The 21,721-nt window shown below is 37.9% G+C and overlaps 1 protein-coding gene across 6 annotated transcripts in view; it reads right to left on the bottom strand.

The window, feature by feature from the left end:
• Positions 1-17,299: 17,299 nt before the first annotated feature.
• LOC134225355 (protein CBFA2T2) overlaps positions 17,300-21,721 on the bottom strand; it is a 391,241-nt gene continuing 386,819 nt past the window's right edge. For 5 of the 6 annotated variants that reach the window (XM_062705350.1, XM_062705351.1, XM_062705348.1 and 2 more), the window contains one exon: positions 17,300-18,909. In XM_062705350.1, the coding sequence (XP_062561334.1) occupies positions 18,766-18,909 (144 nt within the window). In that variant the 3' untranslated portion in view covers positions 17,300-18,765. The remainder of the gene's footprint in view (positions 18,910-21,721) is intronic. The other variant, XR_009983226.1, reaches the window with a different exon arrangement.

Genomic DNA, 21,721 nt, shown 5'->3' on the forward strand with positions numbered 1-21,721 from the left:
ATGATGTGTTGATAAACATTGATACTCGGGAAAAAAACATTCAAACTCTTATTAGAAGTCAGCCGCTATGGATGTGTATTGGTGATTCATTTTCAAGAAAATAATTCCTCTTCGGGCGAACTGATTTCGTGAATTTGTTGAGTTGCCAGTTATTGCGGACATGGCAACTAAATTAATTTATATCAACTTTAATATAAAATGTTTGGCGTTGCGCAAATCTTATGGTTGATTCGGCCAAACAAAATAATTGAATCTCAAGCTGAATCGCTCCAAACAAGTGTTCCACTGTTGCCTTCTATCCCCTAACGATAATCTAATAAGATCTTGAGCGGGATAGTTTCGTGCAAGATTGTATGCAATTTTCTTTGCTTCGAATTGCGGTATGTATGACATATTGTCTATCAACTGCAACGCTTTTCAACTGTAATTCGATAGTAGCAACAGTTTTGCAGATGTTGGACAGGGAAAGTTGATTCAAAAGCATTGCGCATAAGCCCCTAAATTTTATTCCCACTTATGGGTTTCCGCGCCGAGCACTCAGCGCCAGACTCGGCGACAAGGAGATAGTCGTCAAGTTGGTACTCCTGATTTTTTGGCAACTGATGCCGATTGGTTGTGTGAGTGCACCGGTGTCAAAAAATAGAGCTTTTAGCTGAAAATTTAATTGTCAAATGCACATTTTGACAGTAATATAGATGTATGAGTGAATAAAATGCGTAAATGCTCTATTGCGGAAGCAGTCGCTGAAGACAAGTGTCAATGATTTCAGTGACGAAACGAAAAGTTTCAATGCAAAAAGCAATATAAGATTTCTAATGTCGTTCCTGTTCGCGTGACTAACATCTTGGTTACTTCGACCTGGCAGCCAAAGTACCGGTACTACAAGTGTCAAACCGATGTTGATGATGAAACTTAACATCCACTACAACATGGTGCATAAATTATGGCCAATTCAAGCTTGTTGAAGCATAATTTGGCAAAATATTTTAATGACTACAGCGCCACTAGCGTTCTAGTACTTATGGAACGTACACACGGCCAAGCAGTTTGACCAACATTGACTCCACCTCTCGTTTATTCAAACATCCATCCCGTTTTACCAACAGCGGCACGAACAATCAATTAATTCGACCAACAATATCACACACGAACGACCGAAGCGCCAACTTGAGCACCAACCATAAAAAAAAATATATGGGGTGTGTGGTACTAACTTATATATTGCGATTCTTTTCTAAAATTAGCATACTGGCTCACCAGTTACGCGCCGGGTCCCATGCGCCGAGTTGTGCGCCATGCAAAAAGTAAATAAACCAATGTCAAATAGATGTGAGCTTTCGGTAAGCTTTTCCACATTCGCTTGTAAGGTATGTAGCATATTGTCGTCCCTTTACGAAAAGATATTTTTAAGTGAAATTGTTCGAGGTTTAGTAGTTTTTTGCTTTTCTTTCGCCTGTGTTGCGTTCGGGATATTGTTTAAGTGGATATTAGTAGTGCAATTATGTTTAATTTGTGATGTAATATTCTACACTTAAATTGAGTAAAGTACCATAATATGACACAATACCTTAGCGGCGCACAACTAAGCGAGGCAGAGGTGAATGAGCAAAATGCTATAATATCTCGAGAATCACAATACTAGCAAACATTATGATGTTCACTGAACATATGGAATGAATAACTTGACTATGAACATTCATCGTGAGACCAAATAAGCATCCAAGTAGTCGATGTTATACCTTGCCTCATTCAGTTTCCCAAACGTCAAGTAAACAGGACGCGCATCAATAGTGTTTGCCCTGAGTGATTCCTTTCCACTGGTATTCGGGGTTTCACATTGACGATCCTGCCAGGTTTTGCTTCTATTTTACGACAGCAAAACAAAACTTAGATCCTGACAATAAAATACAAACTGGAAAGGAATCACTCTGAGCTGAAGGTGTAAACTGTGTTGTTATATGTGGGACAAAATTTTGGGTAAGTTTCGAAAGCACCGCGCTCAAAGCCGATCGAAAGGACTGCTCCAATGCCGGTTGTTTTGGATCGCGCTGGTAGCCGGTCAACAGGATTGCGCTGAAAGCGGGTTTAAATAACCGCGCTGAGAGCGGGTCGAAAGGATCGCGCTAAAAGCGAGTTGAAAGAACACGCTGAAAGCGGGTCGAAGGGACCGCGCTGAGATATGGTCGAAAGGACCGCGTTCAAAGCGGGTCGAAAGGATCGCGCTGAAAGCGGGTCGGAAGGACCGCGCTGGAAACGGGTCGAATGGATTGAAAGCGGGTCGAAAGAACCGCGCCCAAAGAGGATCGAAAGAACCGCGCTCAAAGCGGGTAGAAATGCGGGTCGAAAGGACCGCGCTTGAAAATGGGATCGCGCACAGCGAACGAATCGAATAATTTAGATCGACAAGACCGCGTACAGTCACTCAAAATAATTGTCACTTTAATTCCACTATAAAAAGTCATGTAGACTTTAAAAATCGAAACTTTCATCTGCCTTACTGGAATCAAATAAAACTTACTCAAATCACAAGTGCATCTTAATAAGAAATGTAGTGGAATTCATTAGAAAACATTGAAAATAATATCTATATACTCTTCTAGTGAATTCTACTCAAAATGAATGTATGAAAAATATATGAGTGGGGTTCTCAGAGCGAAATGTATGTTTATCAACTATCGCTAATGAAACATTTTGCAAAAGCATTATGAGAACGATTTGCGAAGCAAAATATTTGAGTATGAAATAGTTTTCTACTCCTATTTTTGCCCTCGTCCGCTTCTAGTGGACGGGATACAGATCACTAATAGGGATACTATAGAAACAAATTAGCAAAGTTTCACTTAAAATTTAAGTACATGGCCAAACAAAAAATCACTTAAATTTTATTTTTATTTCTAGTGAATTGAGAATAATGAGTGCCATCACTAATAAATCATTTAACTTTTACACACGAAACTACATGGAAAATATCTGCATATGTTTTTAAGTAGCTTCTAAGTGAAAATTATTTTGAGTGGTTAAATGATATTGTCTTGCGCAGTGGCTCAGTACAACGAAGCAGGAAAATAAAAAAGCCATGAATTGTCCAGCTAGTGAGAATTAAAAAAACGATAATGGAATGTTTTTAAATGAATCTGAGACAAAGGTATGTTACAAAAATCTCAATAGAATTGAAGTAAGCTCTTGCGATTGCCATTAATTGTAGTGATGACAAGATTAATTTGTAATCGAAAGACAAGATGCAAAAATTCCATGTTGTCAGATACATCCGATTCTTTTTTTACACGGGGATGCGTTCCGTGTAAAAAAAGTTTTCAGTTCAAAATTTGAAAATCCGTGTAAAAAAAGTTTTATTTTTTTATTTTCTCGACGAATCATGCAAAAATGAACAACTTTGCAAAAATTTTGTGTGGGATTTTTTTAACACGGCCGTGTCCGTGTAAAAACAGGATCGGGTGTTTATTTTTTCATAAAAAAACCCCCCTGCCAATAATAGAACAAAACCTGCCAAAGCCGTCATTCCCCCTACATTACTTGGGAATTTTCTGTCCAATATGGATCATTTGGAATTGTCTAGATTTCCCATTCTTGAACGAGTGTGTGACCACAGAAGCTACATATTTATCCCACCATATGTTATAAATAATCCTATACATATGTTATAAATGAACCGAATGAATCGATGGACATGGTGATAATTAACTGATAGTGGAAACAAAAAGTGTTTAAAAATTGGGCACAAATCTCAAAACTCCGTTTACGAAATCTCAGAGATGCTTTTCGGTTTGATAGACCACACTAATAAAAATCAACACATTTTTATTGGCAAAAATGTAAAGAAATTTCCAAATAAGTTTTATGTGTACGTTAATAACCACCCGCTATAGGAGAATCCACATAAAGGTTATTAGTTAATAACGTGTATGTGTGTTTCCATATATATGCTATGCGAATTCACATAGCCGTTATGTGGGAAATGCTATAGTCAAAATATATGTGTCCCACACATAATGGAAATGATTGGATTTTTGTCAGTGCAGCATTTACAGTAAACCCAATTAAGCAGCACTGCAACAAAGATCAATAGCAAAAAGAATGTGCTGGAATATTTTTTGCGTATGAAAAAAGAAGAAAATATAAATTTCTCGCCAAACAATGATTTATGCCACTATTTTTTTCGGAGAGGGAGGTGGATGTGTGGTACTAGCTTATATACTAGCAAACATTATGATGTTCACTGAACATGTGGAATGAATAACTTGACTATGTACATTCATCGTGAGACCAAATAAGCATCCAAGTAGTCGATGTTATACCTTGCCTCATTCAGTTTCCCAAACGTCAAGTAAACAGGACGCGCATCAATAGTGTTTGCCCGGAATGATTCCTTTCCACTGGTATTTGGGGTTTCACATGGGGGTTTGTGCAACTTCACTACAAATGCTCAAACATGTTCGGCGAACCTTAACTCCACCCCCGACAGCTCAAACCAAAATCTAACCGTTTTATTTTTTTCCAACCGAGCCGCCAACTGTCAAATGGTTGTTCGAACAACTTCACACACGTTCATACAAAGCAGCAACCGAAGCGTTTTCTTAGGGGCGGAGTCAATGTTCGTCAAACTGCTTGACTGGTGTGTACGTTGCTAAACTTCAAAATTATACGAAACTCCATAGCAGCTACATTGAGCTGCACATTCAACGTTTGAAGAAAGCTTTGACTTCGTTGCCGTTTATCGAACAGTTAGCAAACTAAGCTGTGGTAACAAATAAAAAATTAAGATTTGATTTAAGCGTATATTACTAAAAAACTATTAAACTATGAACTTTTTTTTCCCGCGCTCTCACAAAATTTATCTGGTCACATTAAGTTGAATGACTTTCAGCTGTTGATCGTCTAGTGTATAGAATTTTGTTTGATTTTTTTTTGTAGCGATAGAAGCAATGATATCGAACCTCAAAAATTGTTTTCTGAATAACCTAACTAACTCTTTAGTCTTTCTAAAATACCTAACATAAGTTGATACTGTGATTATGAATTAATTAGATAATATTTTTCTAAAGATCTGTTTTGGTTAAAGCTTTTCAACTTCAGGAATATGGTCCACGGTTTTAGCACAGAGAACAGACGTTGAAGCTGCACTCGCCATGTTGTGATAACTTTTTACTGTTCATTTTGAATAACTTTGGAATGTCGCCGTTATCTCGTGCATAATCAGCGCTAGCGTCAGCAAAAAATGCCACTGTGCGCTAGTGTCGTTATGCACGCAAGAGCATACCAGCGCCATCGTGTTGTCAAAATGAGATTGTGAGTTGCAATGTCGACGTCGAAGGCGTTGAGGTTCGGTGTGTTTGTTTACACATGTTTTGCAAGAAATTTTGTTCGAGCTTCCATGTCTGTTCTCTGTGGTTTTAGTTCCAATTTATTTCCAAACACAGAAAATCAAAAATTCCTTCCCATTCCAGATCGCTTGCGATTCTGCAGGGAGAGCACCCAAGTAACAATTAAGGTTGTATCACAGTTTTATAGCGTTCTTCAAAACCTTATCTCAAAACCTTCCATGCAGTCCTCGCAGTTTCCACAACCTCCTGTAGATTTCTATAAAACCATGTTACAGCCAGTTGGCCCAGTTTTATTGCAATCATTAAAACCTAATATGCGTTCCAGTTCAGAACCAACGGTTTTATAATATACTTCAAGTCTCACATAAAACATGCAACATAAAACCTCCTCTAGACTTGGTGGTTTTGAGAACCACTATATAACCATGATACAACCACTTCATGACTATGATACAACAACAAATAAGCCGATAATGAAACAGTTGTTAACTCTCAGGTTGATTATTTGTTTATTGTTTGTACTCGAAAAAAATATGCTTTTCTTCCTGCAATACGTGGATTACATGTCAACAACAAAAATAAAAGAATTATTATCAGCCAGTTCAATAAAAGTTCATATCTGGCTTTGAGTGTTCTATGCATGTTTGAAGGCATGCCAGGGATTTTTCATGGTGAAACCATGATAAATAATCACTATTTTAACAATGCGCTTCGTTAATTTGTTATTATTTAGAACTTTTCAAGTTTAATTAATTGCCTTAGTTAATTACTTTAAAAATAATTTCAATGAATAACCACTTTGGTTGATCAAATAATCAAAGCATTGTTCCTAAAACTTATTAGGATGTCCAATTTTACCGATGTAAAGGTGAAACAGAAATTTGCATGATATTTCGATTATGAAATTCATTATTTTTTTCATATCGGCGACATTTTTTCGAATAAAACTTTGATTGCATAAAAAATGCCTCTATATAACCATCAACTCCTGAATTGGTCCTATCTGGGCATTTCAAACACCTAGAAGTTTTATCTTGGCCTTTTTCAAGACCATGTTACGACTAGCAAGTTTTATCTTGGTCAAACCTAAAGCTTGGTAGTTTTATATATAATGACAACATGACAATGTAGACAGATATAAAAAAAATCATAAACAAACTTTTTCTGCCCTCGGCATCGAATGCAAGTACTTTTAAAAATAAGTATTTCAATCAAAAAGCATATAGTGGCAATTGTTAAATGGTATATTTTGTACCATAAAAATGTTTTACTCGTGTTAAATTGGCAAAGCATGTATGGATTAAATACATATTTTCATACCCCTCATGAGCAAATGCTGTTTGAACAGTTTTTTCAACGACTTAAATATATAAGGGAACTGCTCCTGAATTTCAACTCATGGCACCGATGTTCATCCCATTGAAAGCAGAGCAATGGAAAGGTATTTGATTTGTGATTTTTTTCAGCAGGAGTTCGCATGTTGACAAAAAGAAGCGAAGAAATTGGTGTTGTATTTCTTTACTTCCCGATAAGATGAATGTATTTTCAGTGAGTGAGATGGAGATCGGAACAGTTCCCCTACATAATTCACGACATAGAAAAAACTGCTAATGTTTTTTTTCATATTCGACTGAAAGCGAAATGAAAAAACTTCCGTGGGTCAAACAAATTGTGCTGAAAATTTAGTTTCTATAGAGTAGAGTGGGGCAAGAGTGCGCGTGGGGTAAGAGTACGTTTTCGATTTTTTGAAGTAATAAAAAAAGATAAACTAGCAGTACTACATCAGTTTGACAGGTATTCTGGCCAACTATTATCATGTGTAATTGTAAACGATTTGAATAAACAACAAGGGAAATATGGACTTAGATAACTTTTTGGTCATTTTGCAAAAAATAATTGGATTTCCGCAACTAGTATTTCATTACCATATATACGTTCAATCAGGTGAACATTATACCATTTCGATAACCTATTATATAGAGTACTTTATGGTACAGAACACCAATCCGGTTAGTTTTTCAAGAAGTCAAAACAATTGCTTGAATCATTTTTGGGACTGTGGGGTAAAAGTACGCAGGAACCGGTGGGGCAAGAGTACGCATATGAATCTTCAAGTTATGATGTCAAACCCGTATCTCCGGCCGAAATAAGACTTCTTCCAAAGCGTAAAGATCCACAACTAAGAAAAAAATGGACACAATTCGAAATTATCACAAGTTTTTAGGATAAGTTGAAGTAATTCGGTGTTAGAAAAGGCCTTAGCGAACAAAGCACTGAAGCGAAATAATGAAATTGTATTAGGACTTGTTGTACACCTAAACATAGTACGAAAACACAATTTCATCTAAATGATAATTTCATTTAATCAAAAGAAACATTCATAAATTACGCAACATTTAGCTGGGAGGGGTTGCGAGATGTGTGACGATCCATATATTTTTTAGAGGATTCATACAAATAGTGTAAGGTAGGGGGGGGGGGTAATAAAATAGCCAAATTTACGTTACGTGATTGGTGGACTTTCTTTAAGGAAAATGCCTTTGTATACGCCACGCAAAACCTGATATATATTTTTGCCTCTGTAGTTTTTTATATATAAAAAACAATGGTTTTTCGAATGGAAGTGCACATTTTTAGGACTCCCTCCCCCTTTAAGAGTTACGTAATTCTTAAACATTCCCTGATATATGCTCATTAAACATCAATTAAATGTTATTAACTCTTATTTGTGTTAATATATACTTAAAGCACATGATAGGATAAATGCGTACTCTTACCCCACCCGATGCGCACTTTTACCCCACCGGTGGGGTAAGAGTGCGTTTTTCACTTGTCTTGCAATAAGGGTTCTACTAAAACGAATCTCAATAATTTCAATATTTTTTCCACTGGGTAACATAAAGGAAGAGTATATAAATCATCGACACTGATTTGATATGCAGAAGCTTGCTTCATAAGGGCCACATGATCGATTGAAAACTAAGTGCGTACTCTTACCCCACTCTACTCTACATAGTAGTAGTTTCAAGCTTCGTATTCCTATGCAGGCCTTCTTCAGGAGTAAAGGTTATATGTGGGTTTTATACAGGACTCTACGAAGCTTGGCAGCTTTTATAAGTCTTGATCAAAACCAACATATAACTTAACTGCTGGCTTTATGTCAGTTCCATTTTTTAGCTCTGAGGAGGAACACAGGAGCATTATAAAACCTAAAGAGCTGTGGTTTTATATTGGAATTCAAAACGTAGTTCTCAAGTACTCTTGCGGATCTAATTAAATGACAACTGAATAAAACCAAAATAAAACTTTAAGCATTTCTACATGCCGTAATAAAACCTCTATAAAACTAGTATAAATCTTCGAAGCATTGTGATTGTTACTTGGGCATAGTGCTTGAGTTTTGCATGCAGAATCGCATCGTTTCACTTATTCGCCACAAAACATCTCGCTTCAAAAAGCAGCAAAACCCAATAAAAGCGTATTTTATGTTACCGATGGATTTATTTTTCATTGTTTTAAGAAGAGAAAGAAAATTCGATTAATTCAACGGAGAATAAAACGTAGAATTTGTGGAAATCCAATATAACGCTAGGAAAAGGGACCACTAGCGTAAACACGTCTTACCTGTCAGAATGACTAAAGCTGAAAGAGGACGAGGTTTTCTAGGTTGCTACGATGAGCTGATACATGAATACTAATGATGAACCCAAGAGTCATATCAAGGTTACTGCATATCATGCGTTCTTGAAGTTCATCATCTAGTACCACACATCTTCCCTCCTCTCCAGAATAAAAAACAATATCAATAACAATGGAATATAAATAATATATAATATATATAAAAACATAAACATATTTAAAATAATGCATTAATTCAATAATATACGCTTCCGAACCGGAACAATAAATACAATATTACACATTTAGTTTCCATATATTATTTCCATTACAAATAGGTGCCCAAATTTTAAGGCTTCGGCTGTTGTGTAGGGCTAATATTCTTCTTCTGTAAGTTTGCTTGCTGTTATTTGTGAGCCTCGTTCAACTGTTCCATAACATTACTTTTATTGTTTCTACTCATACGCAGCGCAAACAATATGAGATACAGTTCAATATATGTGGCTCATAGGCATGATAGTGTGCTAGCCGAAGCCACTCAATCATCAATCTTAATTAAGATATTTAAGAAAGAAATAGTAACATGAATGCTTTTTACAAATAATCAATCATACGTTGTGAAATTAAAGTCCGAGAACATGAAACGTGTTCAAAGAAAATTGTCTAGAGCAGCTCTGAATGTCGCCGATGTTGTGATAGCTATTGCCGATGCTGTTGTATTTTATTTCCTTGGTAGATTAACGACGGAAGAAAAAACTATCAATGTTTGATTTTTTTTAGCAGTTTGACATCGATTTAGTTACATCTATAAGTAAATCAATAGCACAAGCAACCATTGAACGTCTCGTTTAATAGAACTGCAATCAAAGTTAGTGAAAACTAACGACAGATCTTCATCGCAATCTTCACACTAGCTTTCTTCCTTATAATCAAATGCACGGTTATCGCATACTGTGCCATTGATCAGTTCGAATGACACTGACGAAGAATGTAACATCTATGTGTTTATTTAAATTCTAGCGGACGAATATAGAATTTGAATTAACCGTACTACCCTTTTAACTCTATGCCATCTACAGTACTCTGCAATTCAGATTCAGTTGATCGTAGAATTAATCGTCAATCAATAAACTATTATTTTCAATCCAATATATTCCCTTCCCAAGCAACATACTATTCTTTTCCAGTGCGCTCATGGAGATGCAGAGGATTCCTCGGTCTTTTGTAGCAATGAGTGTCGAACTAATTTTCCTCCCCTTATCCTAATTGACTGTGAGGATGTGGCCGGCATCGTTATTGGTCTTGAATTGAAGAAACTCCGAAGCATGTACAGTGAAAATAGCTTTCTAGTCCCGAGAAAACTATTCAATTGGTGAGCTGTGCATTATTTGTTGTTTCTCGGCCAATCACGACTATCAACTACGATGGGTACTGCCAATCAAGCTAAGCTAAGCTCATAGTGTCCCAACGGCTAAATCTTGCTCCTAATGGAAGTAACTGACGTACTTGCAAGTATATCACAGAGAAAAGAGATTTGAAAATCATGATAAATCATATACAAATGTCAAATGGTTGGAACAAGACAATCCAACCCTGAAGTGGATCGGTCGATGATCGAAATCACTATCGGATTTCGGATCAAGAAAGATACAACATAAGAATGGGTCTGTCAGTGGTTTGGAAGTACTTTGTTGGGTCAATAACATCCAACTTTGAAGTGGTCGGAATCGACATCGGAAGCAGGAGGGCCATGTGGTGAAGTGAGGCTATGAATGCTTTGATAGCACATGCCTTGGAACATGTTATAGGGAAACTGTTCCATTTTCCATCTCACTGAACATATATTCATCTCATCGCAAAACAGAGAAATACGGCATCAATCATGTCGCTTCTTTTTGCTAGCATGCGTGCTCACCGCTGAAATAAAAATAAAAAAAAAAAACAAACAAATCAAATTCCTTTTCATTGCTTTGTTTTTGGTGGGATGGAAATGGGAGCTATGAGATGAAGTGCCGGACCGTTCCCCTATGTATTGCGGATAAATTTTGCTAATCTACGAGAGCTTTGAGAAATGATAACCAAAGTAGTCATTTAAGCAAAGCACAGTATCACTGCTTGCCGTAATGCCGCCAGGTCAAATGTGTTGTTGATGATAATAAGTTTTCGGACTAATTGAAGTAAATTTGTCTTAAATCTACACCATCCTTACCCTTACCCCTACCCGATATAAGTAATTCGAGCAAAAGATCTTTTACAATTTTGGTTAACACCTGTGGCAGTAATTGTGCCCGAAAATAGTAACAATCCGATCTATTTACAACTTTCAAATAACTTTTTGGATATGAGTTTTCTAGACTTTTTCTTAGCCCCTTCCGAAAGGCTCAGTGAAACCGAAATGGCAGTTAAAGTTAAGACAAAATCATTCGACTTGTTTATTTGAGATAGAAGAAAGATTGGATTTCTTGAAATATCTCCGCCATAGACCTTTGGGCATTGTGGTTGGTTTGTTATTATTTGGCCATTTAACGTATAAAATTGTTCTGTCTCCCATTCTGTAGTTCTTGATTCCGGCGCCCCCTGACTCCTGAGGGCTGGCGCCCTTGGCGGGGACCAACCTGGCCAACCCCACTCTACGGCGCTGAGTACTTATTCTCAAGTAATTTTAAAATTCACTGAAGCACGATTATTTAAATCTGCACTTTCTGTTCCGTCAGCAGGATCCCCGTCGACCTGCTTAGTGTGGTAGATTTGGTCAGCTTAGCGCGATATTCAGTATCCACTTTATAAAACTCTTCTCACTCGTTCAACGCAATCAACTTGACTCGCCCTGCGTGGTCCACTTTACCCGATCTGCGCGGTCCATTTGACCCGCTCTGCGCGATCCATTTGACCCGCTCTGCGCGGTCCCTTCGACCTAATCTGCGCGGTCCATTTGACCCAATCTGCGCGGTCCATTTGACCCGCTCTGCTCGGTCAATTTGACCCGCTCTGCTCGGTCAATTTGACCCGCTCTGCTCGGTCAATTTGACCCGCTCTGCTCGGTCAATTTGACCCGCTCTGCGCGGTCCATTTGACCCGCTCTGCGCGGTCCATTTGACCCGCTCTGCGCGGTCCATTTGACCCGCTCTGCGCGGTCCATTTGACCCGCTCTGCGCGGTCCATTTGACCAGCTCTGCGCGGTCCATTTGACCCGCTCTGCGCGGTCCATTTGACCCGCTCTGCGCGGTCCATTTGACCCGCTCTGCGCGGTCCATTTGACCCGCTCTGCGCGGTCCATTTGACCCGCTCTGCGCGGTCCATTTGACCCGCTCTGCGCGGTCCATTTGACCCGCTCTGCGTGATCCATTTGACCCGCTCTGCGCGGTCCATTTGACCCGCTCTGCGCGGTCCATTTGACCCGCTCTGCGCGGTCCATTTGACCCGCTTTGTGTGATCCATTTGACCTGCCTTGCGTAGTCCACCAGATCCGCTCTGCGCAATCTTCAAGTTCCGCCTAATGCACTATAGTGCCACACACTTTATGGTTTTTACCTAGCTTCAACTGTTTCTCTCCTAACCTGGGCAGCGACTATCCCATTTTCTTCTGGTTGGCTTGATTGGTTTTCTTCTGGTTGGCAACTCTAATATAAATAAACTCTAAATGGTCCCTTTTCCACCAACATGTTTTATTAGGTTCCTCTTAGCGTTGCAATAATGAAAATTTGCAACTCCTAGCAGGATCGCCATTGTGGAAATCCAATATAACGCTAGGAAAAGGGACCACTAGCGTAAACACGTCTTACCTGTCAGAATGACTAAAGCTGAAAGAGGACGAGGTTTCCTAGATTGCTACGATGAGCTGATTCATGAATACTAATGATGAACCCAATAGTCATATCAAGGTTACTGCATATCATGCGTTCTTGAAGTTCATCATCTAGTACCACACAGAATTCAAGCAATGATGCAAACCGCGAGTCGAATCATGAACGATTCTCTGAGCCATGAGACGGGTTTGGGTGGTGTTTGACTCGCGCTTGATTCAACGTTTACCAATTTTGGAAAAGATTTAAGAATTTTAGTTTTTCCCAACACTGCTATCGATACCCAATATCAACACAGTGGAGGTCGTCTTCTAACGGGGGTAGATTTTCCGCATGATTTTGGTCCGCATGGCATTTGAATGGAGTGGAATTTTGGACGTTCCGTGTCGAAATCCAAGCAATTACGCAGCAGGAAATACATGGAAGCAAAATCTGCTTACAAGATTTCTAGGGTATAAGGCTTGGGTAAAAGAAACTATAGAGATAATCTAGTCTGAGTCACAGGAGAACATTTCAATCTTGATTTCTATGGTCCATATGAATCATAAAATTTAGACAACAAGTTCCCACTGCAGTTTCAATAGTTGAATCTAAGAAGTTAAATTTAATAGCTGTATAAATGATTATTCTTTGTCATATAGCTTCGTAACTTGATTCCCATAAAATGATGATATGTGATAACAAAGAAACTTGCGATTGATTCATGACTAGGTAGTTTCTTTTTAAAACATAAATAATGCTTCACATTTCGACCAGAAAAGAATATGATTTCTTCGTGGTAATTTCTAAACGAAGGATAGTTTTGCAGATTATTTAAATCGTAATGATAAAATCAAACGGGGTTGTAACTGCAGAAAATCGTCGGTGCATATTGTTAAATTAACCCTCGGTACGATAATTGCAACAGCAACATCTTTTTGCGTGAGGGAAGTCGAGGAAATGTCCAACCCACAATTTCATGTCAAGGTAGCCTTACATCTCGGGAATTTGATCCGCGAATTTTTTCCCGCGTCTTTTTACATATTATGCGGTGTTGGGCACGAATTATTTTAAATTGCGCACGGAACATCAAAATCCCGGCAGGTGTACAGTTCTAACACTTTTGCAAATGCTCGGTTGACAATGTCCATGTCATCCGCGAAAAAAATAAGTTGACTGGATCTGTTGGAAATCGTACCCCGATCGTTACACCCGGCTCTCCGCATGACACCTTCTAGCGCAATGTTGAACAACAGGCACAAAAGTCCACCACATTGTCTTAGGCCCCAGCGCGATTCGAACGAACTGGAGTGTTCGCCCGGAATCTTCACACAGTTTTGCACACCATCCACCGTTGCTTTGATCAGTCTGGTAAGCTTCCCAGGGAAGCTGTTCTCATCCATAATTTTCCATAGCTCTACGCAGTCTATACTGTCGTATGCTGCCTTGAATTCAATGAACAGGTGGTGCGTTGAGACCTGGTATTCACGGCATTTTTGAAGGATTTGCCGTACAGTAAAAATATGGTCCGTTGTCGAGCGGCCGACAACTAAGCCGGCTTTATAACTTCCCAGACGACGGTAGATGATCTGGGATATCACTTCGAAGACGGCAATAAGGATGGTGATCACACTCCAGCTGTCGCCTTTCTTGTTGATGGGGCATATGACTCCTTCCTTCCATTCCTCCGGTAGCTGTTCGAAATTCCCGCCCCTTTGAAAATAAGTGGGTCACCAAAACCCGTGACACGCTACCCGGACCGTAAATCAGTCTAGATTATCATTGTTTTTGTAAATAATTATTTTAATAATTTTGTTTTTGTAAATAATTAATGCACATACATGGTTATCAAAATCAAAAAGCCAGTACATTCTCCAGGCCATAATTACAGACTGAATTTTAATTTAAAAATTATTAAATAACATTATTTTAACATTTGTTTATAAACATTAAGCTGGAGTGCCAAATCGGCCAAACACTTGATTTGTAAAATTTTGGTAACAAAAAATAAGGTTAAATAACAATGAATTTTACTATGTCTATTTACTTGTATCATGATAACGGTGACATAATTGGTGACAGGAGCAATCAGACGGAACAAACGGTTTGACAATGTTGATTCAACATGAAGATCCATCACTTTTTAAGAACACTGTAAACCCCATGCACATGTAGCGTTTTTTTATTTCCACGTGCACGCAGCGTTTCAAAAATTTAGATACGCATCGAAGTGGCGTTGCTGCTTTTCCCGATGCATGTCCAGGTGTCTGATGCCGCACGTCGCGTTGAAAAGACGGTGTGGACATCGATCATGGAAATCAAATGGACATTTTAAAAGTCTGTGCAGACGATCTGATGCCATCCTCACCAGCTTTAGTATTAGTTTTGAGCCGTTGTTGTCTGGGATCCTTAAATGCCCGAGTAGAATATTGAGTCAACATCATATCAACATATGTTATTATGTTATACTAAATTTCTATAATTAATTATAGTTCGACTGAGAAATTTGTTCTTGTCCTCTGGCATTTTTCAGTCTGAAGAATATTCAAACGGGTTTAAATTTGAATTTGCATCGACTTTTGGGCCCGTTTATTGGGTCTTTTTCACGGGAAACGGCGACAGCTTTTGTCCCTTGAAAAAGACCCAATAAACAAACCAGCAAATGTAAACTCGTTTGAATATTTTCAGACTTTTCTTTGTGATAATGTTATTTCCAAGAAAGGGAAAAGACGGCATTGGCAGGTTTTGTTCTACTATTGGCAGGGGGTGGTTTTTGTCGACACAATTTTATAATAATAGAACAAAACCTGCCAAAGCCGTCATTCCCCCGATATGTTATTTTTTAGGATTTTTTTACTTTGTAGGATTGGTTTTCGTTTTTACGCCTCACATATTTATTCATAACCTCGCACTCCCACCTCGCACACACCATTCCTATTTTTCCTTATAACCATCCCACTCCCTCTATAATCGTCTGCTTCGGATAGAGAATATATGTCCTAATTTTAATGAACATCGGGGATATGAATTGTCCGTTTTTTAAACAAAACCCAACTTCAATAACCTCCCGCATGCCAAATAACCCTCCCAACTAGGGCTGTGACGATATCGATATATCCGATAATATCGATAAATATCGGGTTGAAATTATCGATACGATAACCGATATTTCAAAATCCGATATCGTCGATAATTGATTCGATAATATCGCCGATATGACTTTATTTGATGATGACTGTAAACTTTTCTATCACAAGCAGTGTTAAAACATGTTAATCAAATAATTCGATTTAAACTTTTCTCACAGACTTCTGAACTAAACTTCTTCAGAGTCCAAATACAAGGGTTTTGAAGCTTGTCATTTGATAAAAAATATCTTCTCAAAGTTCAAAATTTTTATTTTTACTAGGAATGAAGTATATGACGTTTCCTTTTTATCTACTCTTTATCATAATACATTTTTTCAAGTGGTAAACTGCCGTGAATCGCATATTTGTCCCATATGAATAGGAAACCCAGCAAAAATGGGACAGATATGCGCTTGACGGCAGTAAAGCTCGCAGTTTGAAAAAGCTAAAAGGAGCTAAATTCATTTAAACAATTTTGTCAAACGCTTTACAACCCAACAGTACCCTGCTTTGACCGATTCAATCCGGATTTTTTTCTGCATCTCATTTAAATACAATTTTTGGTTATGCCGGTACTAAAAGTGCAACAAACTACGAAAAAGTAGATGCACTTAGAAAAACTTTTTAAAGCATCCAAACCTTCATTAATTTTTGATCGATGGGGACCCAACTATCATTGAGCTCAGCTTTTGAAGGTGTGTATAGATCGCTTTCTCAGGGCATCAGCCTTACTTTTGAGCTGGAATAGTTCCTCGTAATAGATGTCCATTCGTTATTATAAACATGCCCTAATAAGATGTGTAACGTACTGCAAACTATTCTTAAGTTAACATGTTAAAGACCTGGTAGTACCGGTCACATATGAAATTAGATTTACAGCAGTGCCCTGTTATATATCGTTATTCTGAAAAAAGGTTCTCGAAAATTATATAAATGTGTGTCGATACTTGCTAATACAAGTGAATCTATGAGTAGCAATATTTTTTCCATATTGAAAAGGGAAATAATTTCTTTTCAAGTCGCTGTGAAACTTTTGCCTCAAGTGGCAGTTGTTCCATTGTTAGGGCGCATGTTAATCGCAATACGTACCAGCCATGATTCTGAAAGCATAAATATTATTTTTGTTTGCACAATGTTGATAGTGTGGCTTTAAAAAACAGCTTAAATTACATCATGGAATCGTTGATTATTTGTTGCATAGCACATTTTTGCTATCTAAGATCAAAATGTTAGAAAAAATCTTATTTCTGATCTTTGTATTAATTATCGGATATCGGATCCGATATCGATATCCAAAACTCGATATCGAAACCTTTTCGATATTTTATTAATCCGATATCGATATTATCGATAAATGCTACATCATCACAGCCCTACTCCCAACCCCTTCATTATCGGAATGTTCTTTCCAAAAAGCAAACAAGCTTAATTTATTTTAAGAAACAAATAAGACTTTATTTTCCATTTTGTTCTGAAGGTTTACCTATTCTTTGATTCTCTCCCAAGATTGGATAGATTCCAAAATTCGTGTATGTCTATTAAATGTGATTTGCTTTGCTTCGTGTGAGATTGATCGTGAATGTGGAGACTTTGCTTCTAGATGTCTGCGTGATCTGTTACAACTCTACGGAGAAGAACAACTATTTACAGAGCGGAAGGAATCTCTACGGTTAATCATCTAAACTTCCTTTCAGAAAATTTGGAATGGAAGTAGCCTGTGCAAGTGAGATTCACAGCTTGAATGCAATCGTTCCATTCGGACACTTTTCTTTTCGATGATTCGTCTCTTCATATTTAATATTGAGTGATCTATTTTTTCCCATTCGGTATTTATGACTGACATGTTGCTAGTGATCTAATCACCATTACGTAAAATCGAGAGTATGTGAAGGCTCCCCCTCATGATTCGCAGAAACTGTACAAACTTAGACTACAATGAATAAATAATTAACAACGTTTACTGGTAAAAGTAGTAACTGTGCTATCAATAAGTTTTCCCTCCTACATTGAAGATTCCAATGAATGGTAATCATTACGTGGTGCATCTACTGAATTAAAGAACCTAACGAACAAGCGTTAATCTTTGGAGTACTTGTATCTATGGGATCTAGCCTCGCTATTTGGGATAGTTTGCTGTTTTGAAATTATTCTACACTGGCGTTGTTCCAATGAAAGTAAAACCTTTTCTTTTCTAGATTATTTACTGTGTGTATTGGGTGGCGGTCTATATTACTGTGTTTGGGTATTCCTGTTGAGTGAATATCGAGTTAGTAAACAAAAAGCACGTGCTCCGACTAACACCAACTGAAATAGGAATGAACGTGGATTCTGCGCAGAACGCATCCCGGCACGTGCTTCTGATTTTGTACGCTAGGGGTGTTCCTGAAATCCACCGAAGGAAAACAAACATCTATCGGTGCCTATGGAGTTATCGGTTTTATATTCTATAGAAATGAGTGTTCGGGCTTGTATTTCAAGTTCCACATCTACGTATTATCTATGTGAATTAATTAACTCTTCACTTTTCTCAGCTAATTTTAATCTGATGATAGTTTCCCTAGTTTCATTACCTTATATTGCACTTTTCATTTGGATATTCGTCAACTAAGATTCTAAAATGCAGGTCATAGTCATATGTTTTTGGCTAGTATTAATTGAAGGAACCGAAACCGGATAGCTGACGGCTTCTGTAACTAGTCTTATTGCATAGAAATTAGGAATAGGTAGCGCCTGACTAATGATGGTTGATGAGTAGATGCAACTGGTGAATGTGAACTGATAAATGGTTGGTTAGCTTATCATCGCTACAGTGCTCCATCCTGTGGGAGATGAACGGCGATCGCTTTAATTTGACTAGCATAGATATTTCTTCTTAGGTTTCAGTGGTTTAGTCCGTCATTTTGCAACGGCCGCAGTCCCGTTGGCTGTACTGTTACTGCTCTGGGACTGCTGGGGTGTTGTGGAACGTGACGATAGAGCAGCTCGAGCGCTGGCTGCATGTTTCTGGAAGGCGTTCTCCGCTCGGGACGTTCCGCAGACCTGTTTGAAGGAAGAAAGAGGAAAACACTTCAAAGTTTATTTACGCCTGCAATGTATCAATCCCTAGAGTGACCAAAAGAGAAATTACTCATTCCTGAAAAGCAAGAACAAATATTCTGAGAAATATTAAGGATATTTTCGATATTATTTTTCAAATAATTGCCAAGCAGAAGAAGCATCTTAATTTCATCTTAATCTTTATTCACTTTTTTCATTGATAAGAAGGAAATGAGAAGTGAGAAATGAGACGTATCACTTATCATATCTCGTTCCTACACGGAAGAAATAAACTACCCAATAGTGAGTTTAATTCACCCAACCTCGAACATCCGTACGGGAAGCCAAAATTGAGTAAGTAGGGTCGAAGTAGTTTGCCTTTACTCCCATGTTAAAAAAGTACCCAACGAAAAATTTAGTGACCCAAATTTAAGTTTAATTTACTCAATTTCGACCTCAGGTAATAAAACTCAAAATTGGCTTCCCGTATTGAACTGGCGTCGTTGGATTGTTTGGCTCTTTTGTTTTTGACAACAAAAGAAAGAGTGGATGAAAAAGAAGAGAAAAAATAACTCAAAAGTAAGTTTAAAAATACTCAATTTTGGGTACTTTTTTTCTTCCATGTAACTTCTCAGTTTCCATTTCTTACAGTGTGAAGTATGAATGAGAAGCGATAAGTAAGATGTGAGTAGTGATACATCTCACTTTTCACTTTCTCGCATCTTCTGAAAAGTAACGTCTCATTTCTTACTCCTTTTTACTCCATTCGTATTTATCACTTCTTACTTCGCAATTTTTACAGTGAGAAGTGTCAGACTTTTGTCATTTATTATTATTCGGCTAAACATTGTCCGCCTAATGACCTGTTCATACAAACGATTTTCTTAGCCAAATTCCCAGTTCGGCCGAACGACAATTTCGGCAGTATGTCCGTTTCGGCCAAGTGACATTTTCGGCCGAATGACTTTTTGCTAGATGGGTTTCGATTGTTTGGCAAAATGACATTCGGCAAAATGGCTTACGGGGGAACGACTTGTTGCCAAACAGATCTCCCTCGTAGTTTACACAAAAAATAATTTTTCGAAGTAATTAGCGAAAGAATGATTGTCGTTCACACCGTTGACACTGAACGACATGAGTGTTAGATGTCATGCCTTTGTCTCATGCAAGGTGTTAAATGTTCAGTCTGTATGACCTCATGTCGAAGACGGTATTCCTATGTTCCTTTTGAATTCGCTGATTGAATTTAGGGCACCTTACATACACAAAAAACGATCTTTTACTCTTCTTCTCCCATCTTCTTTTTTCTTTTCTATGTATGTATAAAAATGAGTTCACATTTCCTTTGAGGTAATATAACTCCCGAACGGATGAATCGATTTGCAAGATTTCCCCACTAATCGATTCGTTTTGAGGTCAATTGAGTTTTTATATATGAAAAGATGAAAGATTTCGCTGGGAAAGTGGTACACATGTAATAATATTAGTTTTTCAAAAGTTCTGTATGAAACCTTCAAGCTCGAGCTAAAATCGATCTAGAGTGCGATGCCGACGATTGACATTTAGGACGGAGAAAAATCAATTTTTTGCATTTCCTTTGAGGCAACATAACTTACGATCGGGTGTACCGATTTTCAAGATTTTTCACTAATCGATTCGTCTTAGGATCAGCTGTGTTTGTATATTTGAAAAGAACATTTCGCTAGTAAAGTTGAAAAATGTTAATATACTGCGTTTTCATGAATTCTGAAGAAAACCATCAAACTCCAACTGAAATCAGTCGAGATAGCGTCGCTACAATCAACTAAAAGATTAACAGTTGGGTCCCAAACAAAAACAACCCGAGCAACATCTGGCAGGTGCGTCTAGTCTCTATACATAAACATGAGTTTGGGTTTCACTTGAGGCCATAAAACTCACGAATGGGATGACCGATTTGCAAGATTTCCTCACTGATCGATTTTTCGTAGGATTCTCTATGTTTATATATATGTACTGAGAGTTGTTTTTTTTTACGGAGATTTGATTTTTCTTCACGGAGAATGTTGAAAAATTGTAAAAATGCAAAGTTTCATGATTTCTGAACTGAACTGAACTGCCGAACTGAAATCGATCTAGAATGCGACGCGGCAGTCAACAAAACGATTGACAGTTTGACCGGGAGAAATTAAAACCCTAGCGAGATCGGAAAGGTTTGTCTACTATAATATAAAGCATGATAAAGAAAGGGAAATCGTCTACTAATTCGTCTTATTCCGGGCAAATGGGTGATTTTGAAGAATGAGTCATCTATAATTTCGTCTTTTTAGGGTAAATGCTTTGTTTTAAGAGAAGAAATTATCTCCGGTTTCCTTTTTTGGAAATACAAGACACAGCCTTTCCACGGTGAACAACGGAACAGATCTACACTCCCGGCGGGGTTTTTCGGACACCGTGGACGGATTTCGAATCAAAGGATCAAAATCCGTACAGCTGTTTTTTAACTAAATATTTAAATTGAAACAGTCTGATTGACTAAGCTACTACTGTAATTAGTTCGATACGCACATTGAGAAGCGATCCCTTCGATTTGTATTCCGCTTATCTTATGTAATGATTCGCAATTAGCAAAGAAACACAGTTACTTTTGGTGCAATTATGCTCTACCCGAAAACAAAATGGCGGCACAAATTCCGCGTTTGGTGGGTGGCGATTTGTTTTTGATTTTTGTTGTTTTAATTTCAAAGCCTTCTTTCCATTTCTATGCCCTAAAAGCTTACTGCCAAGTATCTGAACAGGACAAGATGAATTATTTTTACATTAATTAACTTAAACT

The sequence above is a fragment of the Armigeres subalbatus genome, chromosome 3 (assembly GCF_024139115.2).
Source record: "Armigeres subalbatus isolate Guangzhou_Male chromosome 3, GZ_Asu_2, whole genome shotgun sequence".
NCBI classification, from domain to species: Eukaryota; Metazoa; Arthropoda; class Insecta; order Diptera; family Culicidae; genus Armigeres; species Armigeres subalbatus.